Source organism: Pogoniulus pusillus, chromosome 7 (genome assembly GCF_015220805.1).
Source record: "Pogoniulus pusillus isolate bPogPus1 chromosome 7, bPogPus1.pri, whole genome shotgun sequence".
NCBI classification, from domain to species: domain Eukaryota; kingdom Metazoa; phylum Chordata; class Aves; order Piciformes; family Lybiidae; genus Pogoniulus; species Pogoniulus pusillus.
The window spans coordinates 36,943,633-36,966,522 of record NC_087270.1 but is presented as its reverse complement, the minus strand read 5'-3'; the positions used below and the strand labels follow the sequence as shown (position 1 = coordinate 36,966,522).

At 51.1% G+C, this 22,890-nt stretch overlaps 1 protein-coding gene across 15 annotated transcripts in view; it reads right to left on the bottom strand.

Moving 5' to 3' along the window:
- Positions 1-22,890, bottom strand: part of LOC135176979 (dystrobrevin beta) — a 224,099-nt gene that overhangs the window by 6,040 nt on the left and 195,169 nt on the right. For 10 of the 15 annotated variants that reach the window (XM_064146514.1, XM_064146520.1, XM_064146517.1 and 7 more), the window contains 3 exons: positions 14,099-14,188; positions 7,405-7,458; positions 1,670-1,705 (listed from right to left, as the gene is read on the bottom strand). In XM_064146514.1, coding sequence (XP_064002584.1) covers positions 1,701-1,705; positions 7,405-7,458; positions 14,099-14,188 — 149 coding nt within the window. In that variant the 3' untranslated portion in view covers positions 1,670-1,700. The other 5 variants (XM_064146515.1, XM_064146516.1, XM_064146518.1 and 2 more) reach the window with 5 other exon arrangements.

Sequence of the window (22,890 nt, the reverse complement as noted above, 5' to 3'; positions counted from 1 at the left end):
AAACCTGAATTCCTGAGTGGATGACACCAGGAACATGGTGCTGTGGCAGGTCTCCAGGTCCTGCAAGTGAAGGCCCATGAGCTGACACTGCTGACTTTGGAAGCCAGGGTAAGGTTCGTGCTGAGCATTTTCCCCAAAGAAAAGCCAAGATGTGTTCAGAGTAAACCCCTGATGATGCTGCCCACCTCAGCCCTTCCTCCACTGGTGGCCAAACAGAGCCAAAGGGTGGACAGTGACACCAGTTCACCTTGGCTGGACATCACCACCAGCAGGAAGGCTCAGGAGAACCCATCACAGGCCCTGACACCACCAACAGGAGGAACTTGAAGAACCACCACAGTTTAAAGGGTTTTTCCCTTTTCACTGCCATTCTTCCCATTCCTGCTGGAGGACAAAGAAAGTTGTTCTGGAGGACAAAGAGGAAGTTGTTTCCTCTTATTTTTCCAGTTCTCTCTATTTTAGTGCTCGTCAGTGCTGGCCCTTGGTGGAGTTGGAGGCACCCCTGAGCTTCTCAAGGAACAGGGAGCTTCCCACCTCTGTACCAGTGGCTAAGTGGAGAGCAGGGCCAAAGCCACCCTTCTCTCCAACTCTATTTAAGAGACGTCAGGAAAAGCCTCCCCTCCCTGTGCCCCCAGCAGCATGAACAGCTCTCTGCTGCTGGATCCCTCTCTAACGGTATAGTTTCACCCCTTCTTGGGTTACCAGATTGTCTCCCAGATGAGGTAGGACTTGAATTTCTCATGTAGCAACTCTCAGGAAGCCTTTCAAGCTACGTTTGTGTTCTCTCCATCCACAGCTTAAATGGCAGGGAGGCAAAAAGGGCAAACCTGACTTCGTTCTCCTTTGAAGATTACCTTCATTAGACAACTGTGGTGGCTTTATTATGCAAGCCTCTGTTTCATATCCACCAGGCTGGGGCTGAACTGGGAAGTTAAAACTTTCTCCAACCTACAGTGTAAAGGAGAAGATCCTAGAAGGAAGATTTCCTCCTGCTTTGGTCCCCATCCCTTTCTGATTAATTATGTAGCACCCATGCTAGGTTTTCTGCCATGACAACCCTCCTTCACACTGGGGATGGTGAGATAGGCACCGCGGCCACAACACACACCCAGAGTGTGGAAACCTGAGCCCTCCTACAAGCCTTTCAGAAGGGGACGATAAGGATCTCATTCAGGTCCTTCAGGCATTGTCACCACAGGGCTCAGGCTCTCTCCCTCACTGCTGTCTCTGCTCTCCAAGCACCTGTTTGTCTGTCCATCTGCTGTGCCTTATTATAACTTGAAGCGCAGGCTCTTTGAGGGCAGAGATTGTATTTTTAGTACATCTGGATAGTGTCCATCACAACAGGGTCCTATTTCCTGGCTGGGGCCTCTCAGTGTGGACGTGATGCTAATGAAGCAGGAGATAATGTTGTTCTCACCCAGGTTAGTGTCGGTTTCCCTGACCTGCAGCAGGAGCAGAATTGGATCTTAGCGAGGAAACATTCCACATCCCTTTTTTTTGGGGGGGTTGTGAAGTGATGGGCAGAGAACCCTCCTTGTGCAGAGATGGGGCAGGAGGGACAAGGGTGACTAAGGACTTGGTCCTGGGCATTGGAATGGTGTGTGGAGAGCAGTGATGGTGGGGACAGGAGATAAAACTGCATCCAACCCCCCACATCTGTGCTTACCTGGATTGTTGTACAGCCTGCAGGCATCTGTCTAACCTGCAACAGAGGGAGAGGAACATAAAGAAGTGATTTGATTTCCTCTGAAATGAAAAACCATTGAATCACAGAATGGTTTGGGCAGGAAGGGACCTTTAAATGTCATCTAGTTCAACTTCCCTGCAGTCAGCAGGGACATCTTCAACTGAAGCATACTGCTCAGAGTCCCACCCGACCTGACCTGGAATGGTTCCAGGGATGGAGCATCCACCACCTCTATGGGCACCCTGAAGCAGTGTCCAGGAATGGAGCATTCACCACCTCTATGGGCACCCTGGAGCAGTGTCCAGGGATGGAGCATCCACCACCTCTATGGGCACCATGGAGCAGTGTCCAGGAATGAAGCATTCACCACCTCTATGGGCACCCTGGACCAGTGTCTCACCAGCCTTACAGTGATGAACTTCTTCCTTAAATCCCAGTCCATCCCACTCCTTACAGCAGCAGAGTGCAGCCACTCTAGGCTGCTCAGGATCTTGTCCCATCTGGTTTTCAGTGTCTCCATGGGTGGAGAACCTAAAGCTGTTCTTGGCAACCTGCACCAGTGTTTGGCTAGCCTTGTGGTAAGACAGTGTTTCTTCTGTTCCTGCAGCATTCCTGTTTTGATGTGTGCAGGTTCTCTCCCCCTGCCACTGGCTGTCACTGAAGAGACCCTAACTCCATTTTCTTTGGTCTTTCCCATCAGTTGTTCACACTCCTTAGCTGGACCCAACTCTCTCTGCTCATGAGTGATGGGTTTGAACTGGCAGAGGAGATTCAAACTAGATGTTAGGAGGAAGTTCTTTACAGTGAGGGTGGTGAGACACTGGCACAGGTTGCCCAAGGAGGTTGTGGCTGCTCCCTCCCTGGAGGTGTTCAAGGCCAGGATCCTCCTGGATGAGGCCTTGTATGACCTATTCTAGTGGGAGGTGTCCCTGCCTATGGCAGGGAGTTGGAACTGGATGAGCTTTGAGGTCCCTTCCAACCTAAACCGTTCTATGATTCTATGTGACAAATGCTTCAATGCCTTAGCAGCTGTCTTGGTTCTTCCCTGGTCTCTCTCCAGCCTGTCCATACCTTTCTTCTACTGGGGAGCCCAGCACTGAAATCAGCACTGCAGGAGCAGCCTCACCAGTGGTGAGCAGTGGGGAAGGATCCTGTCCCTCAACTGACAATGTCTTTGTTGCACAAGGTCACATTGCTGCCTCGTGGTCAACTCAGTGTCCACCAGGATCCCCAGATTCTTCCCAACAGAGCTGCAAGCAGATAGTCTCCAGGCTATGTTGGTGCCTGGGGTTGTTCCCAGGACTTTGCACTTCTCCTTGTTGAACTGCATGAGGCTCTTGCTGAGCCATTTCTCCACTGTGTTGAGGTCCCTCTGGATGGCAGCACGACTCTCTGGTCTGCAGCCGTTCCTCCCAGTCTGGTGTCACCTGCAAATCTGCTGTAGACAGACTGGGTCCTGTCCTCCAGGAGCAGACAGCTGCAGGGACTACAGCATTGGTCAGTATGGGCAAGACTTCACTGTGATCCTGTGTAGAGTATTTTAATCTAACAAATGTATGGGTCTGCAAACCACATGCTTTCTGCCAGCACTCTGGCAGAGCTCTTCAGTCCTTTCTCAAGTGGTTTTGGGGGTTATGGAAGCCATATATGAAGGGACCAGCTGATGGAGAATCTCATTTCAGGTGATACTGTTGTGGGTTCACCTCTTAGTCACCAGCTGGAGCAGGCATCATGGAGAGAGGCAGCAGGACCATGGCAAACAGTGACTGTGGGACAACCCTAGTTGAGTGACCACCCAGAAAGGACTCATGCCTGGCATGCATGCAGTGTGTGGCTGTGTGCCACCACGTTCCAGGAAGGTGTAACTCGAAGAGAGCACTGAGCTTGGGTCAACTGCTGTGGAGCGATGTCTAACGCTGCAACTGGATGGATGTGGTTTTGCCAGTTCCCAGCTGTGCCTGGAAACCTTGTAGACATCTCTGGAGATGATGAGTAATTTGTAATCCCAACCACAAAAGATGCAGCCAACTTGGAGTCCTCCTGAGTGATTTCATCCTGCTAAAGCCAAACCGTGCTGATGCTAAATAAAGAGTATGAACGTGAGACTCTCCAGCAGAGAAGCAAGTTCTGAGGTTCATTAACTGGGACACAGAGAAACATGAAGCAACTCTCTGAAGAAACTTGTGAGGAAGCCCAAGGGCAATGCTTTCCCTAGGAAATGCACTGCAGCAGAGTCCCCGTGAGGATGAGCATCTCCCTGGTGCAGGAGGTGGGGAATACACGAGCTGCAATTCAGTTTCAACATAGAATCATGGGATGGTTTGGGTGGGAAGGGACCTTTAAAGGTCATCTATTCATGCTCTCACCCATTTGGGATGGGAGGAAGCAAGAGAAGAGCTTTGTTGAGATGGGGCTGTGCATGGAGTCGCTGTGCGAAGAATGAAGTTGGGGCAGGTAGAGCTCAATGTGAGTACAGGGTCCATCAGACTCTACACAGAATCACAGAATCACAGAATCAGCCAGGTTGGAAGAGACCTCCAAGATCATCCAGGCCAACCTAGCACCCAGCCCTGCCCAAGCAACCAGACCACGGCACTAAGTGCCTCAGCCAGGCTTTGCTTGAACACCTCCAGGCACGGAGACTCCACCACCTCCCTGGGCAGCCCATTCCAATGCCAATCACTCTCTCTGACAACAACTTCCTCCTAACATCCAGCCTAGACTACCCTGGCACAACTTGACACTCTGTCCCCTTCTTTTGTTGCTGCTTGCCTGGCAGAAGAGCCCAACCCCACCTGGCTACAGCCTCCCTTCAGGGAGTTGCAGACAGCAATGAGGTCAGCCCTGAGCCTCCTCTTCTGCAGGCTGCACACCCCCAGCTCCCTCAGCCTCTCCTCACAGGGCTGTGCTCCAGGCCCCTCACCAGCTTCATTGCCCTTCTCTGGACACTTCACATGCCTGGAGTGTCCTAGCCATGGGCCCCTAGGTAACAGGGTGCAGAGAATAAGCACTTCTGCAGCACTCATCCTGAATGAAACACAGTCTGATACCCCAACCACCACCTGTGCTGTGGTCTCTGGAGGAATTCCTGCCACGATCCAGGACTGCAGCTGATGCATTGTTCCTGGATTTTTCCTGCCAGATTTTCCTCTTGCTGGCTGTGTGACGTTTGGAAGCACTCACCCTCTGGCAGAGACAATATTTACATTCCTCATGGAGGCTTTTGGACCAAGTTCTGCTGTTGGTTACATGTCTTGGTCCCGCCCTGACTTCAAGGCTGCCACAATGAGTAACAGAGAGGAATTTGTCTTACTACAACTCTGCCACCAGACTCTTTGAGATCCCCCCCTTCCCTATTTCCCATGGAAGGCACAATGTGTGTGTGGAAAAGAGCAGCTGGATCCTCTGCCAAGCATCTAAAATATCTAGCTGAGGAGGAATGTTCTAGGGCAGAGGAGGTCCTGTGCTTCAGAGCCAAAGTGATTCTGCTTTGAGAACTCCTGCTTTAGCTAAAATTAGACTCACTGCACTTCTTCCTGCAAGCTTACAACATCTGCTGGGCTGGACTTCTTCATACCAGCTCATCACATCTCATTCATCAGTGCCCTGAACGAAGGCACAGAGTGAACCTTCAGCCAGTTTGTTAATGACACCAAACTGGGAGAAGTGGCTGACATGCAGCCAGGCTGTGCTGCCATGCAGTGAGACCTGGCCAGGGTGGAATGCTGAGTGGAAGGGAACCTCATGGAATTCAACAGGAGCAAGTGCAGAGTCCTGTCCCTAGATAGGAATAACCCCCTGCACTAGGACAGGTTAGAGGTTGGCCTGCTGGAAAGTAGCTCTGTGGAGAAGGATCTGAGAGTGCTGGCGGACAGCGTTTCCCATCAGCCAGCAACGTGTTCTCACTGCCAGCAAGACAAGAGTTTCCTTGGGTGCATCCAGAATGGTGACCAGCAGGCTAAGGGAGGTTCTCCTCCTCTGCTCTGTCCTAGTGAGGCCACATCTGGAGTCCTTGGTCCAGTTCTGGGCTCCCCAGTTCAAGAGAGACAGGGAACTGCCGGGGGGAGTCCAGCAGAGGCTACAAAGAAGCAGAGGGGACTGAAGCATGTCTCTGAGGAGGAGAGGATGACAGACCTGGGGCTGTTTAGCCTGGAGAAGACTGAGAGGGGATCTTCTTAGCACTGATCAATATCTAAAGGGTGGGGCGCAAGAGGACAGGGTCAGACTCTTTTCAGCGGTGCCCAGCAACAGGACAGGGGGCGAATGGCACAAACTGGTTTCATGGGAACAAGAAGAAAAGCTTCTTTCTTTTGAGGGTTACAGAATCCTGGAGGAGGATGCCCAGAGAATCCTTCTCTGAAGAGATTCCAAACCTGCTTGGACACTGTGATCCTGGGCAACCTGCTGTGGGTGACCCTGCTTTTAGCAGGAGGGTTGGACTAGATGATCTCTAGAGGTCCCCTCTCCCTCCGTGCTGGGATTCTGGGATTCTGTGATACTGATGGATGGAGCATGGGGAAGCAGAGCAGTTCCAAACATCCACATGCTTTACAGAACTCATTGGACAGGAAAACTCAGGAAAATTAGCTCTTTTGTTGAGAAACCTGATCCCCACTTCAGCTCAGCTGTAGGAAAGTGTGAAGACACCAAAACAACAAGGAGAGGTTTTGATTTGTCAGTGCTGAAATTAGGTTTGGCTCAAGTGAGACAAATGCTTGGACTGATTCAAAGCTGTCCAAGCCACTTTGGTTTAAAACACAGAAATCAAAACTCATGAGAGCTCTCAGCAAGGTCTCTCCCAAGGAAGCTCTGGGAGGTGCTTGTGAAGCACCCTCCAATTCCACTGCCTGGGTGTCTGCAAGCCTTGGGTCTGCTCTCCATGCCTGTGGCGATGGCTTCCAGCCCCAGGAAGAACTCTGCTACCATGTGTTACAGATTCATGTGCACCAAAGGCAGATGACATCTGGGGAGCAACAGCATCTAGACCTGCAGTCCAGGAGGAGCAGAGATCATAGAATCATAGAACCCACCAGACCTCCAAGATCATCCAGTCCAACCTATCCCCCAGCCCTATCCAGTCAACCAGACCATGGCACCAAGTGCCTCAGCCAGTCTTTTCTTGAACACCTCCAGGGATGGTGACTCCACCACCTCCCTAGGCAGATAAAAGGGACCTCCTGCAGAACCCCACTTAGCTGAGAGTACTGCCTGCATGGGATTACCCCCAACAGAGTAATCCTGAACCTTTGTCCAGCCAGTGCCAAGGAGGTGTTGGCTCAGCAGCTGACAGTGCCACCTCTCGAGCTGGGGACCAGTCCATCCTTTGGTGAAACCCATCTGAACTGGACTGCTCACAGCACTGGGAGCAGCTCCTCCTCATCTCACACATTTCTGTGTGTGACCTTTGATGAAGGAAAAGTCTCCTTGACAGCTGACTATGCACGCTGAAGAAACTCTGGCTGTGACACCACTTGAAGCCATGGCAGACGTTGAGAGCATGATCTAGCAGCATGGTGGTGACCAGAGCAGGTGTATGAACTTGTGCCCTGTCTACAGGTGGTGTGACAGGAGCAGGAGCAATGTGGGCTGCTTCTACCAGAAGCCTTCCTCACTCAGAGTCCTCTTCTTTGCTGTGAAGATAGCAAACTGAGCTCCTGCAAGGGAGCAAGTCAGAAAACACTTCACAGCTCAGAGACCAAAGTCTGTCCCCTTACCTTGGTCCTTTCCATTCTGTATTTTTTCTGTTTCTTCTTCATCTTCTTCCTCTGCTTTAAAAAACAAAAGGTGGGAGGAAAGAAGACATGAGACAAGAAAGAATAGAGGAAATCATAGAATATGGCATTGGTTTGACTGGAAAAGACCTTTAAGATCATCAAATCCAAATGTTAACACAATGCTGCCAAATCCACCAACTGAGCTGTGTGCCACATCTACATGGCTTTTAACCCTTCCAGGGGTAGAATCACAGAATCAACCAGGCTGGAAGAGACCTCCAAGCTCAGACAGTCCAACCAAGATCATCCAGTCCAGCCCTAGCCAATCCACCAGACCATGGCACTAAATGCCTCATCCAGTCTTTTCTTGAACACCTTCAGGGACAGCAACTTCACCACCTACCTCCCTGGGCAGCCCATTCCAATGCCAATCACTCTCTGGCAAGAACTTCCTCCTAACATCCAGCCTAGACCTGCCCTGACACAACTGGAGACTCTGTCCCCTTCTTCTCTTGCTGCTTGCCTGGCAGAAGAGACCAACCCCACCTGACTACAGCCTCCCTTCAGGTAGCTGTAGACAGCAATGAGGTCTGCCCTGAGCCTCTTCTTCTGCAGGCTGCACACCCCCAGCTCCCTCAGCCTCTCCTCACAGGGCTGTGCTCCAGGCCCCTCACCAGCTTCGTTGCCCTTCTCTGGACATGGTTCCAGCACCTCAACATCTCTCTTGAATTGAGGAGCCCAGAACTGGACACAGCACTCAAGGTGTGGCCTGAGCAGTGCTGAGTCCAGGGGCAGAATAACCTCCCTTGTCCTGCTGGCCACACTGCTCCTGATCCAGCCCAGGATGCCATTGGCTCTCCTGCCCACTTGGGCACACTGCTGGCTCATGTTCACTACTGCCCTAGGCAACCTCTTGCAGGCCTTGACAATCCTTCTGGGGATGAAATTGTTCCCTGTGTCTAACCTAAAAGGTCCTTGCCACAAGTTCCTTGGGGGAAGAGACCAACTGCCACCTGGCTATAATCTCCCTTCAGGGACTTGTAGAGAACAAGAAGGTTTCCCCTCAGACTCCTTTTCTCCAGACTGAACAACCCCAGTTCCCTTGGCCACTCTTCAAAAGACCTGTGCTCTGGATCCCACACCAGCTTCCCTGTCCTCCTTTGGACACACTTCAGCATCTCAGTGTCCTTCTGAGTACACATTCCTTGGGGGACTTTTCTGCAGCCAGAAGAACTGGCTTTTCAGACACTGATGTTGTTGGAGATGAAGGAGAAGTGTTCAGGCTCCCAGGGAGAAGCTGGATGGAGCCACCATCATCCTTCCTGGGGCACTGTGCCTGGTGGCAAACCAGTACCCACTCCATCCTGCTCAGATGATCAGAGGTTGTGAAGTGATAGCTGGAAGTAGCAGCAATGTTGTCCAAAAGAGTGGCTGCTACCTGGCCCAGGCACTAATGGGCCCTAAGCCCCCTGTGCACTCTTACTAAAGGAACAAAGATCTGCATGATGCCCACCACAGGGAAGAAATTAGGACTTTCAGACTGAGGTCAAATCCAAGGAAGAAAAATTAATAATGGATTACAGTGAGGTGACAACCTTGAAGGATCCCTCCTGGTGCTGCAGGGTTTGCCCATACAAGGTTGTCAGTGATGTTGATGGTCACACTGGGGCAAAGCCACACAGAGACTGACACTCATGTGGTGTCCAAGAGCTGCTGGTTCATCACACTTAGCTCTGGCTAAGCTGAAGAGTTTATGGCCATGCTTGTATCTATGGAGGAGAGTGGGAGCAGAAGGTCACATTCTTCTTCAGGCTCCTGTCTCTCTGTGCAGGGACACCTGAGCAAACAGGCAAAGCAGTGATGTCAACCCTGCCTACTTCAGATGCTGTGGGGAGCAGAGCTAATGAGGAGATATGCAAGGAAAGACTCAGTCTTGACAAACAGAGGTGTTCTGAGTTGAGATGATCAAAGGAGATCTCCTAACCACTTGCTCCTTTTGTTGCTTTGACACCAGGACCGATGAGACAGCTGACAGTCACACAGTGCCGACTCAGTGAGGAGTCCTCCTCCTTCTCTATTCTGCCCTAGTGAGGTCACATTTGGAGTCCTGACTCCAGTTCTGGGCTCCCCAGTACAAGAGAGACAAGGAACTATTGGAGAGAGTCCAGCAGAGGCTATGAAGATGCTGAAGGGACTAGAACATCTCTGTGAGGAGGAAAGACTGAGAGCCTTGGGTCTGTTTAGCCTGGAGGCCTGAGAAGGGATCTTCTTAATGCTGATCAATAGCTGAAAGGCAGGAGGCAAGATGATGGGGCCAGACTCTTCAGTGGTGCCCAGTGACAGAACCAGGGACAAGGGGCACAAACTTGAACCCAGAAGGTTCTAACTGAACACAAGGAAAAATGTCTTTCCTGTGAGGATGCTGGAGCCCTGGACTAGGCTGTTCAGAGAATTGTGTAGTCTTTCTCTGGAGAGATTCCAAACCCACCTGGATGTGATCCTGGGCAACCTGCTGTGGGTGACCCTGTTTTAGAAGGATTGGACTAGATTATTCCTAGAGGTCCCTTCCAAGCCCTACCATGCTGGACTTCTGGGATTCTGTGTGGTGCAAGTACAAAAGAGAACAAGTGCAAAAGAGATCAAGAACAAAGCCAAATGCCTTTCAAACAACCAGAGGTGGCCTGAGCTCAGCAGCCACTTTGGGTCCTGAACTTGCCTCCTGCTAAGCCCCCTCCAGCAGCACCACACCTGATTCCTCGGAGATCAGCAGTGTGTGTCTTTAAGTTCAGTTGGAATAATAATGGCCTCAGTGGTCCCTTGGCAGCACCAGGAACATCAGAGTATCAGATGGGAGACAGTCAGAGCACCTCTGGAAGCCCAGATGGGAAAGGGGACCCTGAGCAGCATCTCCTTTCCAAAGGAATCTTTTTTTCTGAGCTCCTGTGAAGGTAGGGAGAAGCAAGCAGTGGTGTGAGTGATGCAGGCACTGGCATCTCACACAACACAATGCCTGCAGCTCCACTGGGCCATCCTGGGTTCAGAGGAGGTGTCAATTCTCACAGCTTACCTCTGAGACAATATGTGCTAGATCCCCTCAGCTCTCAGCTGAGGATCATTCATGCTTTTCCTAATCTGCACAAGTGAAATGATTTCAGATACTTTCAGGGGTGCTCAGCACTGGAGAGACATGGACCTGCTGGAGAGGGGCCAGAGGAGTCAATGATCCAGGGTCAGGAGTCCCTCTGCTGTAAGGACAGGCTGAGAGAGTTGGAATTGTTCAGCCTGCAGAAAAGAAGTCTCCAGAGAGACCTTCTTAAAGGGGTCTGTCAGAAAGCTGGGGACAGACTTTTTAGCAGAGCCTGTTATGATGGTCTGAAACTAAAAGAGGGAATATTCAGACTAGTTTGAAAGAAGAAATTGGTTTTGTTGAGGGAGCTGAGACACTGCCTTGGGTTGCTCAGAGAGGTGGCAGAAGCCCCATCCCTAGAAACGTTCCACGTCAGGTGGGACAGGGTTCTAAGCAATCTGCTCTAGTTGAAGATGCCCCTGTTGGCTGCAGGGTGGTTGGACCAGATGACCTTTCCAGGTTCACAGTATCACAGTATCACCAAGGTTGGAAGAGACCTCACAGATCATCAAGTCCAACCCTTTACCACAGAGCTCAAGGCTAGACCATGGCACCAAGTGCCACGTCCAATCCTGCCTTGAACTGCCCCAGGGACGGCGACTCCACCACCTCCCCAGGCAGCCTATTCCAGTGTCCAATGTTCTTTCCAACCTAAACCATTCTGTGATCTCTGATGAGCTGCAAGGCCTGTCAGGAGCTCAAACCTGGGCTGCTGGCATTGCCAGTCTCTGCAGAGTCTCAGAGGAGGGCAGGATTACTGCGGGTCCAGGCAACACCAGCCTTGCCTTCAGCCAGCCCAGAGCAGACCCTGAGCTTGGCCAGACCCCTCTGCTATTAAAAGCAAAAAATAAATGACTGCAGACATCTGGTTTGGGCAGAAGCTTGGCTTGCCAGGTTTCAGCCTGGAGGGGAAAGAGCTGTGTGTCTCCAGCGTGGTGATTTATTGAGGGCACACTTGGCCCCTCGCGGCAGCGGCACCAGCGATGCTGCTGTCGTACATGAAAGACTTTATTAACTCACAGCTGCCTCTGCAGCCCAGGCACTGGGCAGAGAGGGGCTGAATTTACTGCTTGCTTGTAAAATATCAACCTGGTTTACAGTGGTGAGGTCTCTGATAGGGGCAGTGGGGAAAAAAAGAACAGAAAAAGAACCTGGTTTTAATGTGGGCTTTAATAAATTGATGAGGGGGGATTTATGTGATCCAACTACTGGGTAAAGCATGGGGCTGGGGGAGGTGTGCAGTAGAAACAGGGAGGTTCTGAGTGCAGAATGCTTCACCTCTGCTGGAAAAGGGAAGGCAGCTCACAAATGAGCTGCTGGATCCTAAAAACATCACCTAGCCCACCACTGATCATAGAATCATAGAATCAAGCAGGTTGGAAGAGACCTCCAAGATCATCCACTCCAACCTAGCACCCAGCCCTGCCCAAGCAACCAGACCATGGCACTAAGTGCCTCAGCCAGGCTTGGCTTCAACACCTCCAGGCACGGCAACTCCACCACCTCCCTGGGCAGCCCATTCCAATGCCAATCACTCTCTCTGGGAAGAACTTCCTCCTAACATCCAGCCCATACTGGATAATGAATAATGATAATGAAGCATCTCTCTGACCAGGAAAGGCTGAGACACCTGGGGCTGTTTAGTCTGGACAAGAGCAGACTGAGAGAGGATCTTCTCAATGCTCATCAACACGTAAAGGGCAGGGGGCAAGATGAGGCCAGATTCTTTGCAGTGGTGCCCAGCAATAGGACAAAAGGCAATGGGCACAAACCAGAACCCAAGAGGCTCCATCTGAACTTACTTCCTATGAGAGTACTGCAGCCCTGGCCCAGGCTGCTCTGAGAGGTTGTGGTGGCTCCTTCTCTGGAGACATTTCAAACCTGCCTGGACATTGTGATCCTGGGCAACCTGCTGTGGCTGATCCTGCTTTAGCAGAGGGATGTTAGACTGGATGGTCCTCAGAGGCCCCTTCCTACTCCCACTAACACGCTGGGATTCTGTGTGGCGAAGGTTGAGATGTGTTGCTGGGCTACAGCAGAAGCTGCTTCAGTCTCATCAGGATGTTTACCTCCACTGGCACAGGAAAAATGGCACAAAGGGAATAATTATTGCTTTTTCCACATCACTGTTTAATCCTCTGTTGCCACTGGCCTCACACACGTTCACTGTGTATTTGTGATGATGGCAGCTAATGGGGATTGACTGCACAGGGACCTCACCTCATGCTCAAGTACTGATGTCACTAGGCAATGCTTTGGAGACACTCACAGATCTGCCCCAGCTCCTGTGTTGTAGAGGAGCTCTGACTTCCAAAAGTGGGACTGGGAAGCAGCATTTCTCCTGCCTCAAAGGGGTTCAGGAGAAGCTTGAAGGAAGAGCTTCTCAGTGCTGCTACAGATGCACAGATCGATACGAGCAGGAACTGGATGCGAGTCATGAATCACTAACAGTGTCACCAGCCAGGTCTGTGTCTGCAGAGCATTGCCCTAACTCTCAGGGATAAAATCAATGGAGAGCCTGTTCAGAAGGTACTTGGAGTTCTCAGGGAGGTCAGCTCTAGAATGTTGTTTCCACTTTCTCATTGAAAAACAATGCACCCAGAACCTCACAGGATGCTTTCAATGACCTTCATAAAAAACCACAGAATCATGGAACCAGTTTGCTTGGAAGAGACCTTTGAGATCATTGAGGCCAACCCAGCACTGCCAGGTCACCACTAAACTATGTCATAGAATCATAGAATCAACCAGGTTGGAAGAGACCTCCGAGCTCAGCCAGTCCAACCTAGCACCCAGCCCTGGCCAAGCAACCAGACCATGGCACTAAGTGCCTCAGCCAGGCTTGGCTTCAACACCTCCAGGCACAGAGACTCCACCACCTCCCTGGGCAGCCCATTCCAATGGCAAATCAACCTCTCTGGGAAGAACTTCCTCCTAATATCAAGCCTATACTTCCCCTGGCACTCAGCACCACATCTTTTGAAGGGGGCATACAAAAATGCTGAGGAGGGACTTTTGAGCCTATCAGGGAGTGAGAGGACATGGGGGAATGGAGCAATGCTGGAGGTGAGGAGATTGAGAGTGGAGGTGAGGAGGAAGTTGTTGAGCATGAGAGTGGTGAGAGGCTGGACTGGGTTGCCCAGGGAGGTGGTTGAGGCCCCATGGCTGGAGGTGTTTAAGGCCAGGCTGGCTGAGGCTGTGTGCAGCCTGCTCTAGGGTAGGGTGTCCCTGCCCATGGCAGGGCGGTTGGAACTGGCTGCTCCTTGTGGTCCCTTCCAACCCTGACTGATTCTGTGATTCTCTATGATTCTATGATCTTTCAAACTCCTCCAGGGTTGAGCACCACACCACTGCCCCGAGCAGCCTATTGCAGGGCTTGACAACCCCTTTGCAGAAGAAATTGCTCCTCGTGTCCAACCTCTGCTGGTGCAACCTGAGGTCATTTCTCCTTCTCCTATTGCTTGTTCCTTGGGAGACTAGACCAAACGTGGGAGCCCAGACTAACACACATCTAAAGACCAATCCCCAGCTATCCCTTTTCTGCATGAGTCAGTAATGAGCCCTTACCAGAATGAAGCTCCTTCACCAGTGAGGACATGGTGTTTGTGATGGAATCAGCTGCTACTAGTAGGTCGTTGCGGAGGTTCCTCCTTGTACCTGGGAGCAGAGCAAACACACAAATCAACAGTGCCACTGCCTCACCTCCTCATGCCATGATGCTTGCCCACATGCTCAGGAACGTGTCCAGAGAAGGGCAACAAAGCTGGGGAAAGGCCTGGAACACAAACCCTGTGAGGAGAGGCTGAGGGAGCTGGGGGTGTGCAGCCTGCAGAAGAGGAGGCTCAGGGCAGAGCTCATTGCTGTCTACAACTACCTGAAGGGAGGCTGTAGCCAGGTAGGGTTGGTCTCTTCTGCCAGGCAAGCAGCAAGAGAAGAAGGGGACACAGTCTCAAGTTGTGCCAGTATAGTCTGGATGTTGTTAGGAAGTTGTTGTCAGAGAGAGTGGTTGGCATTGGAATGGGCTGCCCATGGAGGTGGTGGAGTCTCTGTGCCTGGAGGTGTTGAAGCCAAGCCTGGCTGAGGCACTTAGTGCCATGGTCTGTATGATTGGACAGGGCTGGGTGCTAGGTTGGCCTGGATGATCTTGGAGGTCTCTTCCAACCTGGCTGATTCTATGATTCCCACCAGGGTGTCCACCTTGGGATAGCACTTGGATGATCCAGCGTGTGGCAGAGCCTGGTCAGAGGCACCTTGCTTAACAGGAGATGATGATTTAACACAGATGATGTTAAAGCCTTCTTCCAACCAAATCCATTCTACGATTTGCTCTGGAAGAGGTCGGTTGTGCTTGGCTGTCTGATGGCTACCACACCGCTCTTCTTGACAAGGATGCTGCACACACAGCAGCTGAAGGGCAGATGTTTGTCTCTGCAAGACAGGAGTGGCTGGGTGCTGGCTGTGCCCCAGCCTGTGTCTGCTGTTTGTTCGTGCAGAGTTGTTACTGCTGCCAGATCCTCTGCTGTAATCGATACCACTGAGGTTAGAGGGCAGTAAGAGGCAGGATCACAGAAATCTTCAGGTTGGAAAAGCTCCTCAGGATCACCAGGTCCAACCAATAATCCTACTCTACAAGGTTCACCCTAAACCATATCCCCAAGCACCACATAGAATCACAGACTCAGTCAGGAAGCCAGTCTGGAAGAGACCTCAAGCTTATCCAGTCCAACCTAGCACTCAGCCCTATCCAATCAACCAGACCATGGCACTAAGTGCCCCAGCCAGGCTTTGCTTCAACACCTCTAGGAACAGTGACTCCACCACCTCCATGGGCAGCCCATTCCAATGTCAATCACTCTCTCTGACAACAACTTCCTCCTAACATCCAGCCTAGACCTCCCCTGGCACAACTCAAGACTGTGTCCCCTTCTTCTCTTGCTGCTTGCCTGGCAGAAGAGCCCAACCCCACCTGGCTACAGCCTCCCTTCAGGGAGTTGTAGACAGCAATGAGCTCTGCCCTGAGCCTCCTCTTCTGCAGGCTGCACACCCCCAGCTCCCTCAGCCTCTCCTCACAGGGCTGTGCTCCAGGCCCCTCACCAGCTTCGTTGCCCTTCTCTGGACACCTTCCAGCATTCCCAAACGACCTTTAAACATATCCAGGGTCAGTGACTCTACCACCTCCCTGGGCAGCCCATTTCAATGCCTGACCATAGAATCATAGAATCTGACTTCTCACCCTCCTGCATCACTGGAGGAAGCATTCCTCTTTCCTGGGATACCATGCAGTCAGATGCACCTTGATGTCACTCACTGTGACGCTGTCTAGTGTCAGCCTGCACACCCAGCTTGTGCCAGCCTCTGCTCCAGGAACCCCATCAGCAAGTGCACATCTGCTGTGACTCTGCAAGAACAGCTAGGAGGGGCCAAGATCAGCAGAGGAACTGTCAAACTGGCTGCTGCACATAGAAGAGAGGAGCAAAGGCAGCAGGGGTTGATAATAATTGCCTCTTGCTGAAAATGGGAAGATAATGATCTTCTCTGCTAGCTGTTCTGGCTCCATGTGGCAGAGCTGGCTATAGTATCACAGCATCATGGAGTTGTTTTCATTGGAAAAGATCTTTAAGATCACCAAGTCCAACTCCCAGCACTCTCTCAGCACCACATTTACATGTGCTTCCACATCACACTTACATGTCTTCTAATCCCCTCCAGGGATGGAGAGTCCACCACTGCCCTGAGCAGCCTGTTGCAGGGCTTAACAATCCTTTTGGGCAAGAAACTGTTCCTCATGTCCAACATAAACCTTCCCTGCCACAGCCTGAAGCCCTGGCCTCTTGTGCTATGCAGGCCCCCACCTTGCTCCAACCTGCTTTCTAGGAGCTGTAGAGAGCAAGTCTTCCCTGAGCCTCCTTTTCTCCAGGCTGAACAACTCCAGTTTCCACAACCACTCCTCATCCTTTTTCACCAGCTTCACTGCCTTTCTCTGCACACTCTCCAGCACCTCAGTGTCAGTGTAGTGAGGGACTCAGAACTGAATCCAGCATTTGGTGTGTGGCTTCACCAGTGCCCAGTACAGGGGGGACAATCCCTGACCAAGTCCTGCTGATTGAGGCCAGGATGTTGTCTGCCTGTTTGGCCACCTGGGCACACACTGACTATCGATCAACACCTCCGGATCCTTTTCTGCTAGGCAGTTTCAAGCCTGGAGAGCTCGTGGGGTTGTTGTGACCCCAGTTCTTTACCTGGCACTTGGCCTTGTTGTACCTCATCCCACTGGCCCATCGATCCAGTTTGGTCTGCAGAGCCTTCTTACTACTCTCCAGCAGATTAACCCTCCTATCCATCTTGGTGTCATCTGCAAACTTACTGAGGGTGCCCTCAATCACTGTGTTTTGTGAGACCAGGCCTCAGCACTGAGCCCTGAGGGACACTACTTGTCACTGGCTGCCAAATGGAGTTAACTCCACATTCTTGTGGCTGCACATCCTACCGACTGCAGTCCAATTTCACTGTGCCCACAGACGCTGCAGACATGACTCATTGTCCTTGCTGAGTCCCTTTTCCTCCAGTACCTTTCTCTGCTCCTTGTTTCTGTTTGATCTGGAGGCTTTGAAGGCATGAAGTCATGGTTTCTGCCCAGGCTGTGAAGCTGATGGCCCCAAGCTGAAATGTTGCTGGTCCCTGTGCTGTCTCATTGGCACCACCTCAGCTGTGCTTGAGCTTTAACTGCTCACAGAAAACAGCTTTAGGTGGCCTGTTATCCCACATAAGCAACAGATGTCTGCACTGGCACAGCCTCAACCACTTTGATGCTGAGAGCCTGACATTTCTCCAAGATCTTGGTGCTGAGCTTCTCTCTTGCCATTTGTTCCAGCAAGGGCAGGAAGGCAGCACATGGAATCACTGCAGACATCCGATGTGACGCCTGTCAGCTGTACAGCAGGGCAGTGACGACAACTGTACGTTACAGGGTCACTTTTGTTTGAAGTTGGGTGCCTCTCTCATTCCAGATGCACTGCTTTTATCTCCCAAATGCTCTGCTGGTTTTCACTCTGTCCTTGGCTGTGGAGATGTCAGAGCTCCTGCACTGTGCTGTTTGAGTACAGCTGAAGTGTGCTACCGAGCTGACCTGACTCTGTCAGCGGCTTCTTTACAGAATCACTGAATCACAGAGTGGTTTTGGTCAGAAAATCATAGAATCATAGAATCAACCAGGTTGGAAGAGACTCCAAGAGCATCCAGTCCAACCTAGCAGCCAGCCCTGGCCAAGCAACCAGACCATGGCACTAAGTACCCCATCCAGGCTTTGCTTCAACACCTCCAGTGATGGCAACTCCACCACTTCCATGGGCAGTCCATCTAGTCCAACCCCACTGCAGTGAGCAAGGACATCTGTAACTAGAGCAGGTTGCTCAGAGACCCAGCAAACCTTGCCTGCAGTGGTTCCAGAGATGGGACATCTCTCTGGGAAACCTGGGCCAGTGTCTCACTGTCCTCAGTATAAACAAATTCTTCCTTCTGTCTAGTCTGATTCTCCCCTCTTTCAGTTTAAAACCACCACCCCTTGTCCTATCACAACAGGCCCTGATCAAAAATCTGCCCCCAGCTTTCTTATTGACCCCTTTAGGTACTGAAAGGATGCAACTAGTTCTCCCTAGAACCTTCTCTTCTCCAGGCTGATCAATCCCAACTCTCTCAGTCTGTCCTCACAGCAGAGGAGCTCCAGCCTTCCAAGTTAGGTTGTCAACTGGCCAGCATCATGCCCATGGTGATGGCATTGGATGTTCCTGTGCAATTTCTGGGGAAGCCTGAAGATACTGACCAATAATTTTGTATGGGACCTTGATCTGGGACAGCCTAGGGAATGGACTGGGTGGGCTGGAACAATGGCCTGAGGCCAGTGGGATGAGGTACAAGAAGAATTAGTGCTGGGTCCTGCACTTCAGTCACAACAACCTCTAGGTTTGGGGAGGGGTGGCTGGAAACTGCTGGTTGCAAAAGGACCTGGGGCTGCAGGTTGACAGCAGCAGATAAGCCAGCATGCGCCCAGGTGGCTGAGAAACCAAACAGCATCCTGGCCTCCATCAGCAACAAGTGTGGCCAACAGGACAAGGTCAGGGATTGTTTTCCTCTACTGGGCACAGGTGAGGCTGCAGATCAAATACTGGGTTCAGTTCTGAGTCCCTCACTATAACAAAACTGAGGTGCTGGAGAGAGTGCAGAGAAGGTAAATAGTAGGCTGGCCTGGATCAGGAAGAGTGTGGCCAGCAGGACAAGGGAGGTTATTCTGCCCCTGGACTCAGCACTGCTCAGGCCACACCTTGAGTGCTGTGTCCAATTCTGGGCCCCTGAATTCAAGAGAGATGCTGGAAGGAGTTCAGAAAAGGGCAACGAAGGTGGTGAGGGGCCTGGAGCACAGCCCTGTGAGGAGAGGCTGAGGGAGCTGGGGGTGTGCAGCCTGCAGAAGAGGAGGCTCAGGGCAGAGCTCATTGCTGTCTGCAACTCCCTGAAGGGAGGCTGTAGCCAGGTGGGGTTGGTCTCTTGGCCAGGCAAGCAGCAACAGAAGAAGGGGACACAGTCTCGAGTTGTGCCAGGGCAGGTCTAGGCTGGATGTTGGGAGGAAGTTGTTGTCAGATAGAGTGATTGGCATTGGAATGGGCTGCCCAGGGAGGTGGTGGAGTCACTGTGCATGGAGGTGTTCAAGAAGAGACTGAATGAGGCCCTTAGTGCCATGGTCTGGTTGCTTGGCCAGGGCTGAGTGCTAGGTTGGAGTGGATGATCTTGGAGGTCTCTTCCAACCTGGTCGATTCTAATGGCAATGAAGCTGGTGAAGGCTCTAGAACAAAGGTCTTGCAAGGAGCAGCCGAGGGAACTGGGGTTGTTGAACCTGGAGAAAAGGAACCTCAATGGAGACCTTCTCACTCTCTACAGCTTCCAGAAAGGAGGCTGGAGTGGAGTGTGGGGGGGGTCTGTGTTTTCTCCTAAGGAATGAGTCATAGGACAAGAGGAAACGGCCTCAGGTTGCTATAGGGGAAGTTTAGGTTGGATATGGAGAATGATTTTTTTCCCCTAAAGGGTTGTCAAGCCCTGCAATAAGCTGCTCAAAGAAGGTGATGGACTCCCTAAAGCTGGGCATGTTTAAAAGCCATATAGATGTGATGCTGAGGGACATAGTTTGGTGGTGACCTGACAGTGCTGGGTTAACAGTTGCACTTGATAATCCTAAAGGTCTCTTCAAACCAAAAGTGAGGGCATGATACTATGCACTATAAGCTGTAACTGAGGAGACTTCTCTACATCTCCTACACAAAGGATCATAGAATCATAGAATCAACCAGGTTGGAAGAGACCTCCAAGCTCATCCAGTCCAACCTATACCCCAGCCCTATCCAGTCAACTAGACCATGGCACCAAGTGCCTCACCCAGGCTTTTCTTGAACACCTCCAGGGACAGTGACTCCACCACCTCCCTGGGCAGCCCATTCCAATGCCAGTCACTCTCTCTGTGAAGAACTTCCTCCTAACATCCAGCCTATACTTTCCCTGGCACAACTTAAGGCCACTTTACCCAGATTTCTGGATGTCCCTACTCCTGTCTCTGACCATGGCTGTGAAGGATCACCACTGCCACACCTGGCATTACTTCTGTGAGTGAAAGGTTGCAAAACTCCAGCCTGTCTCGCCCGCGAAGCCGACGAACGATGTTACCGAGGTCACCTAGCCATCTGTGTGCAGGAGCCACTTGAAGCCCTTCTGCCTGGTGGCATTCAATTATTTTATTATGAGAAAACACAGAAATTTTATCCTGCTTCCTGCATTTTCCCTTTGCTCTGAATTTGCCTGATTTGGCGTGACTAGTCTGGAATAGCTCTAATTGTGCAGATGGCCCTTCCGGAAGGATCAGGCCAGGAAACTTATTATTGAGGTTGTTGAACATTCTTAATCATAGAATCAACCAGGTTGGAAGAGACCTCCAAGATCATCCAGTCCAACCTAGCACCCAGCCCCATCCAGTCATCTAGACCATGGCACTAAATGCCTGATCCAGTCTTTTCTTGAACACCTCCAGGGACGGTGCCTCTTCTTGCAAGAGTTTGTCTAGGAGATGAATGAGCCACTGCTGGGGTTATGGTGAAAGGGAGCTCCACCTCTCTCTTGGCAATGGTGCACTGTATTTGCATCTGGAGTTCTGGGCTGCCCAGTGCAAGAGAGGCAGGGAGATTAACTAGAGGGAGTCCAACAGAGGTCTAGGAGGATGATTAAGAGATTGGAACATCTGCCTTGTGAGGGAAAACTTCTTTACAGTAGCACTGGAACAGGCTGCCCAGAAGGGTTGTGGAGTCTCCTTCCCTAGAGGCTTTCACAACCTGGATGCATTCCTCTATGGCCTGTCCTAGGTGGTGCTTTGGCAGGGAGACTCAACTAGTTAATCTTCAGAGGTCACTCCAATCCCTATCATTCTATGAACTGAGATATCCTGAAGGACTTTTTTCTTCTCTTTCAAGATGATGAACAGCAACATTAATTTTCTGATTAGATGGAAGCCTCTCTACCTGACTATGCCACCTGGAATATCATCAGGGAATGTATCTAATAGGTTGGACTGGATGATCTTGGAGCTCTCTTCCAACCTGGTTGCTTTTATGATTCTAATAATGTGTTACTGCATTCACCCTGTGACCACAGAGAAGATCCTTACATTACCTATGGAGAAAACTTGTATCATCTCAGAATCACAGAATTGTTTGGGTTAGAAAAGATGTCTGAGACCATAAAGTCAAATCATTAACTCAACATTATACAATCACAGAATCGGTCAGGGTTGGAAGGGACCACAAGGAACATTTAGGTCCACCCCCCCTGCCATGGCCAGGGACACCCTACCCTAGAGCAGGCTGCACACAGCCTCAGCCAGCCTGGCCTCAAACACCTCCAGCCATGGGGCCTCAACCACCTCCCTGGGCAACCCATTCCAGCCTCTCACCACTCTCCTGCTCAACAACTTCCTCCTCACCTCCACTCTGACTCTCCTCACCTCCAGCTTTGCTCCATTCCCCCTAGTCCTGGCACTCCCTGAGAGAATCAAAAGTCCCTCCCCAGCTTTTTTGTAGCCCCATTCAGATCCTGGAAGGCCACAAGAAGGTCACCTGGGAGCCTCCTCTTTTGCAGCCTGAACAGCCCCAACTCCTTCAGTCTGTCCTCATAGGTCACCAGATCACCACTAAACCATGTCCTTCAGCACCACATCCACACAGCTTTTAAACCCTTTCAGGGATGGGGATTCCACCACTTAGGACTACCCAATCAAGATCCCAGGGACTCAATCCTGTAAGGGTTTCCATCCCTAGACCTTGTAGCACTGACAGGGAAGACAATTTGTACTGTGGGAGGAAAGACAACAGACTGACATCCCTGGTTGCTCTTAGGTCAGAGCAACAAGACGTGGCGGAACGACCCTGAGATCTTTACTCCCTTTCCCTCCCTTCTCTTATCATTAACATTTTATAAGGATCTGGTAGATTCTTATAAATCAAAAAGTGTCTAATTCTAGGCTTCCCAGTTCAAGAACTGGAGAGACAAAATCTACTAGAGACAGTCCAGCAGTGCTACACAGATGAGATCTGGGGTAGTTTAGCCTGGAGAAGAAAAGACAGAGAGAATCTTAATGCTTATAAATATCTAAAGATAGGAGTCAAGAGGATGGGGCCAAACTCTTTCCAGTGGTGCCCAGCAACAGGGCAAGGGGCAGCAGGCATAAACTGGAACCCAGGAGGTTCCATCTGAACAAGAGGAAGAACTTTTTTTCCTGAGAGTGTGCTGGAGCACTGAACAGGCAGCTCAGAGAGGTTGTGGAGTCCTCTTCTCTGGAGAGATCCCAAACCTGCCTGGATATTGTGATCCTGGGCAATCTGCTGTGAGTGACCCTGCTTTAGCAGGAGGGTTGGAGTAGATGATCTCCAGAGGTCACACTTCTGACCCCCCACAATTCTGTGGATGTGCAAAAGCCAAGCAATATAATTTACATGTTCTTATTATAAAAGGGCCCCATAAAACAGGTGTTCTGCAGGCACTGATGATAGATTTTAGTTTCTGAGGAGTGGTCACCACCACTTACATCAAGCTGTGGTGATATTGTTGCTGCTCAAGTCCTTAGCCCAGCCCTGTATTATTTAAACAACACCTGGCTCATTGCAACAGATATCTGAGATGCTGTCAGGTGTTAAAAACCTAGGAACCCCCCCCCCAAGTTTTCACTCTGGGCATCTCAACAGGTCCTGACAAAGACAACCCCATTATGAGGCAGTCAGTCAAGTAAAAGGCATGAAGGAGCCTGTGATTAATGACATCAGCTTCTGCCTGGG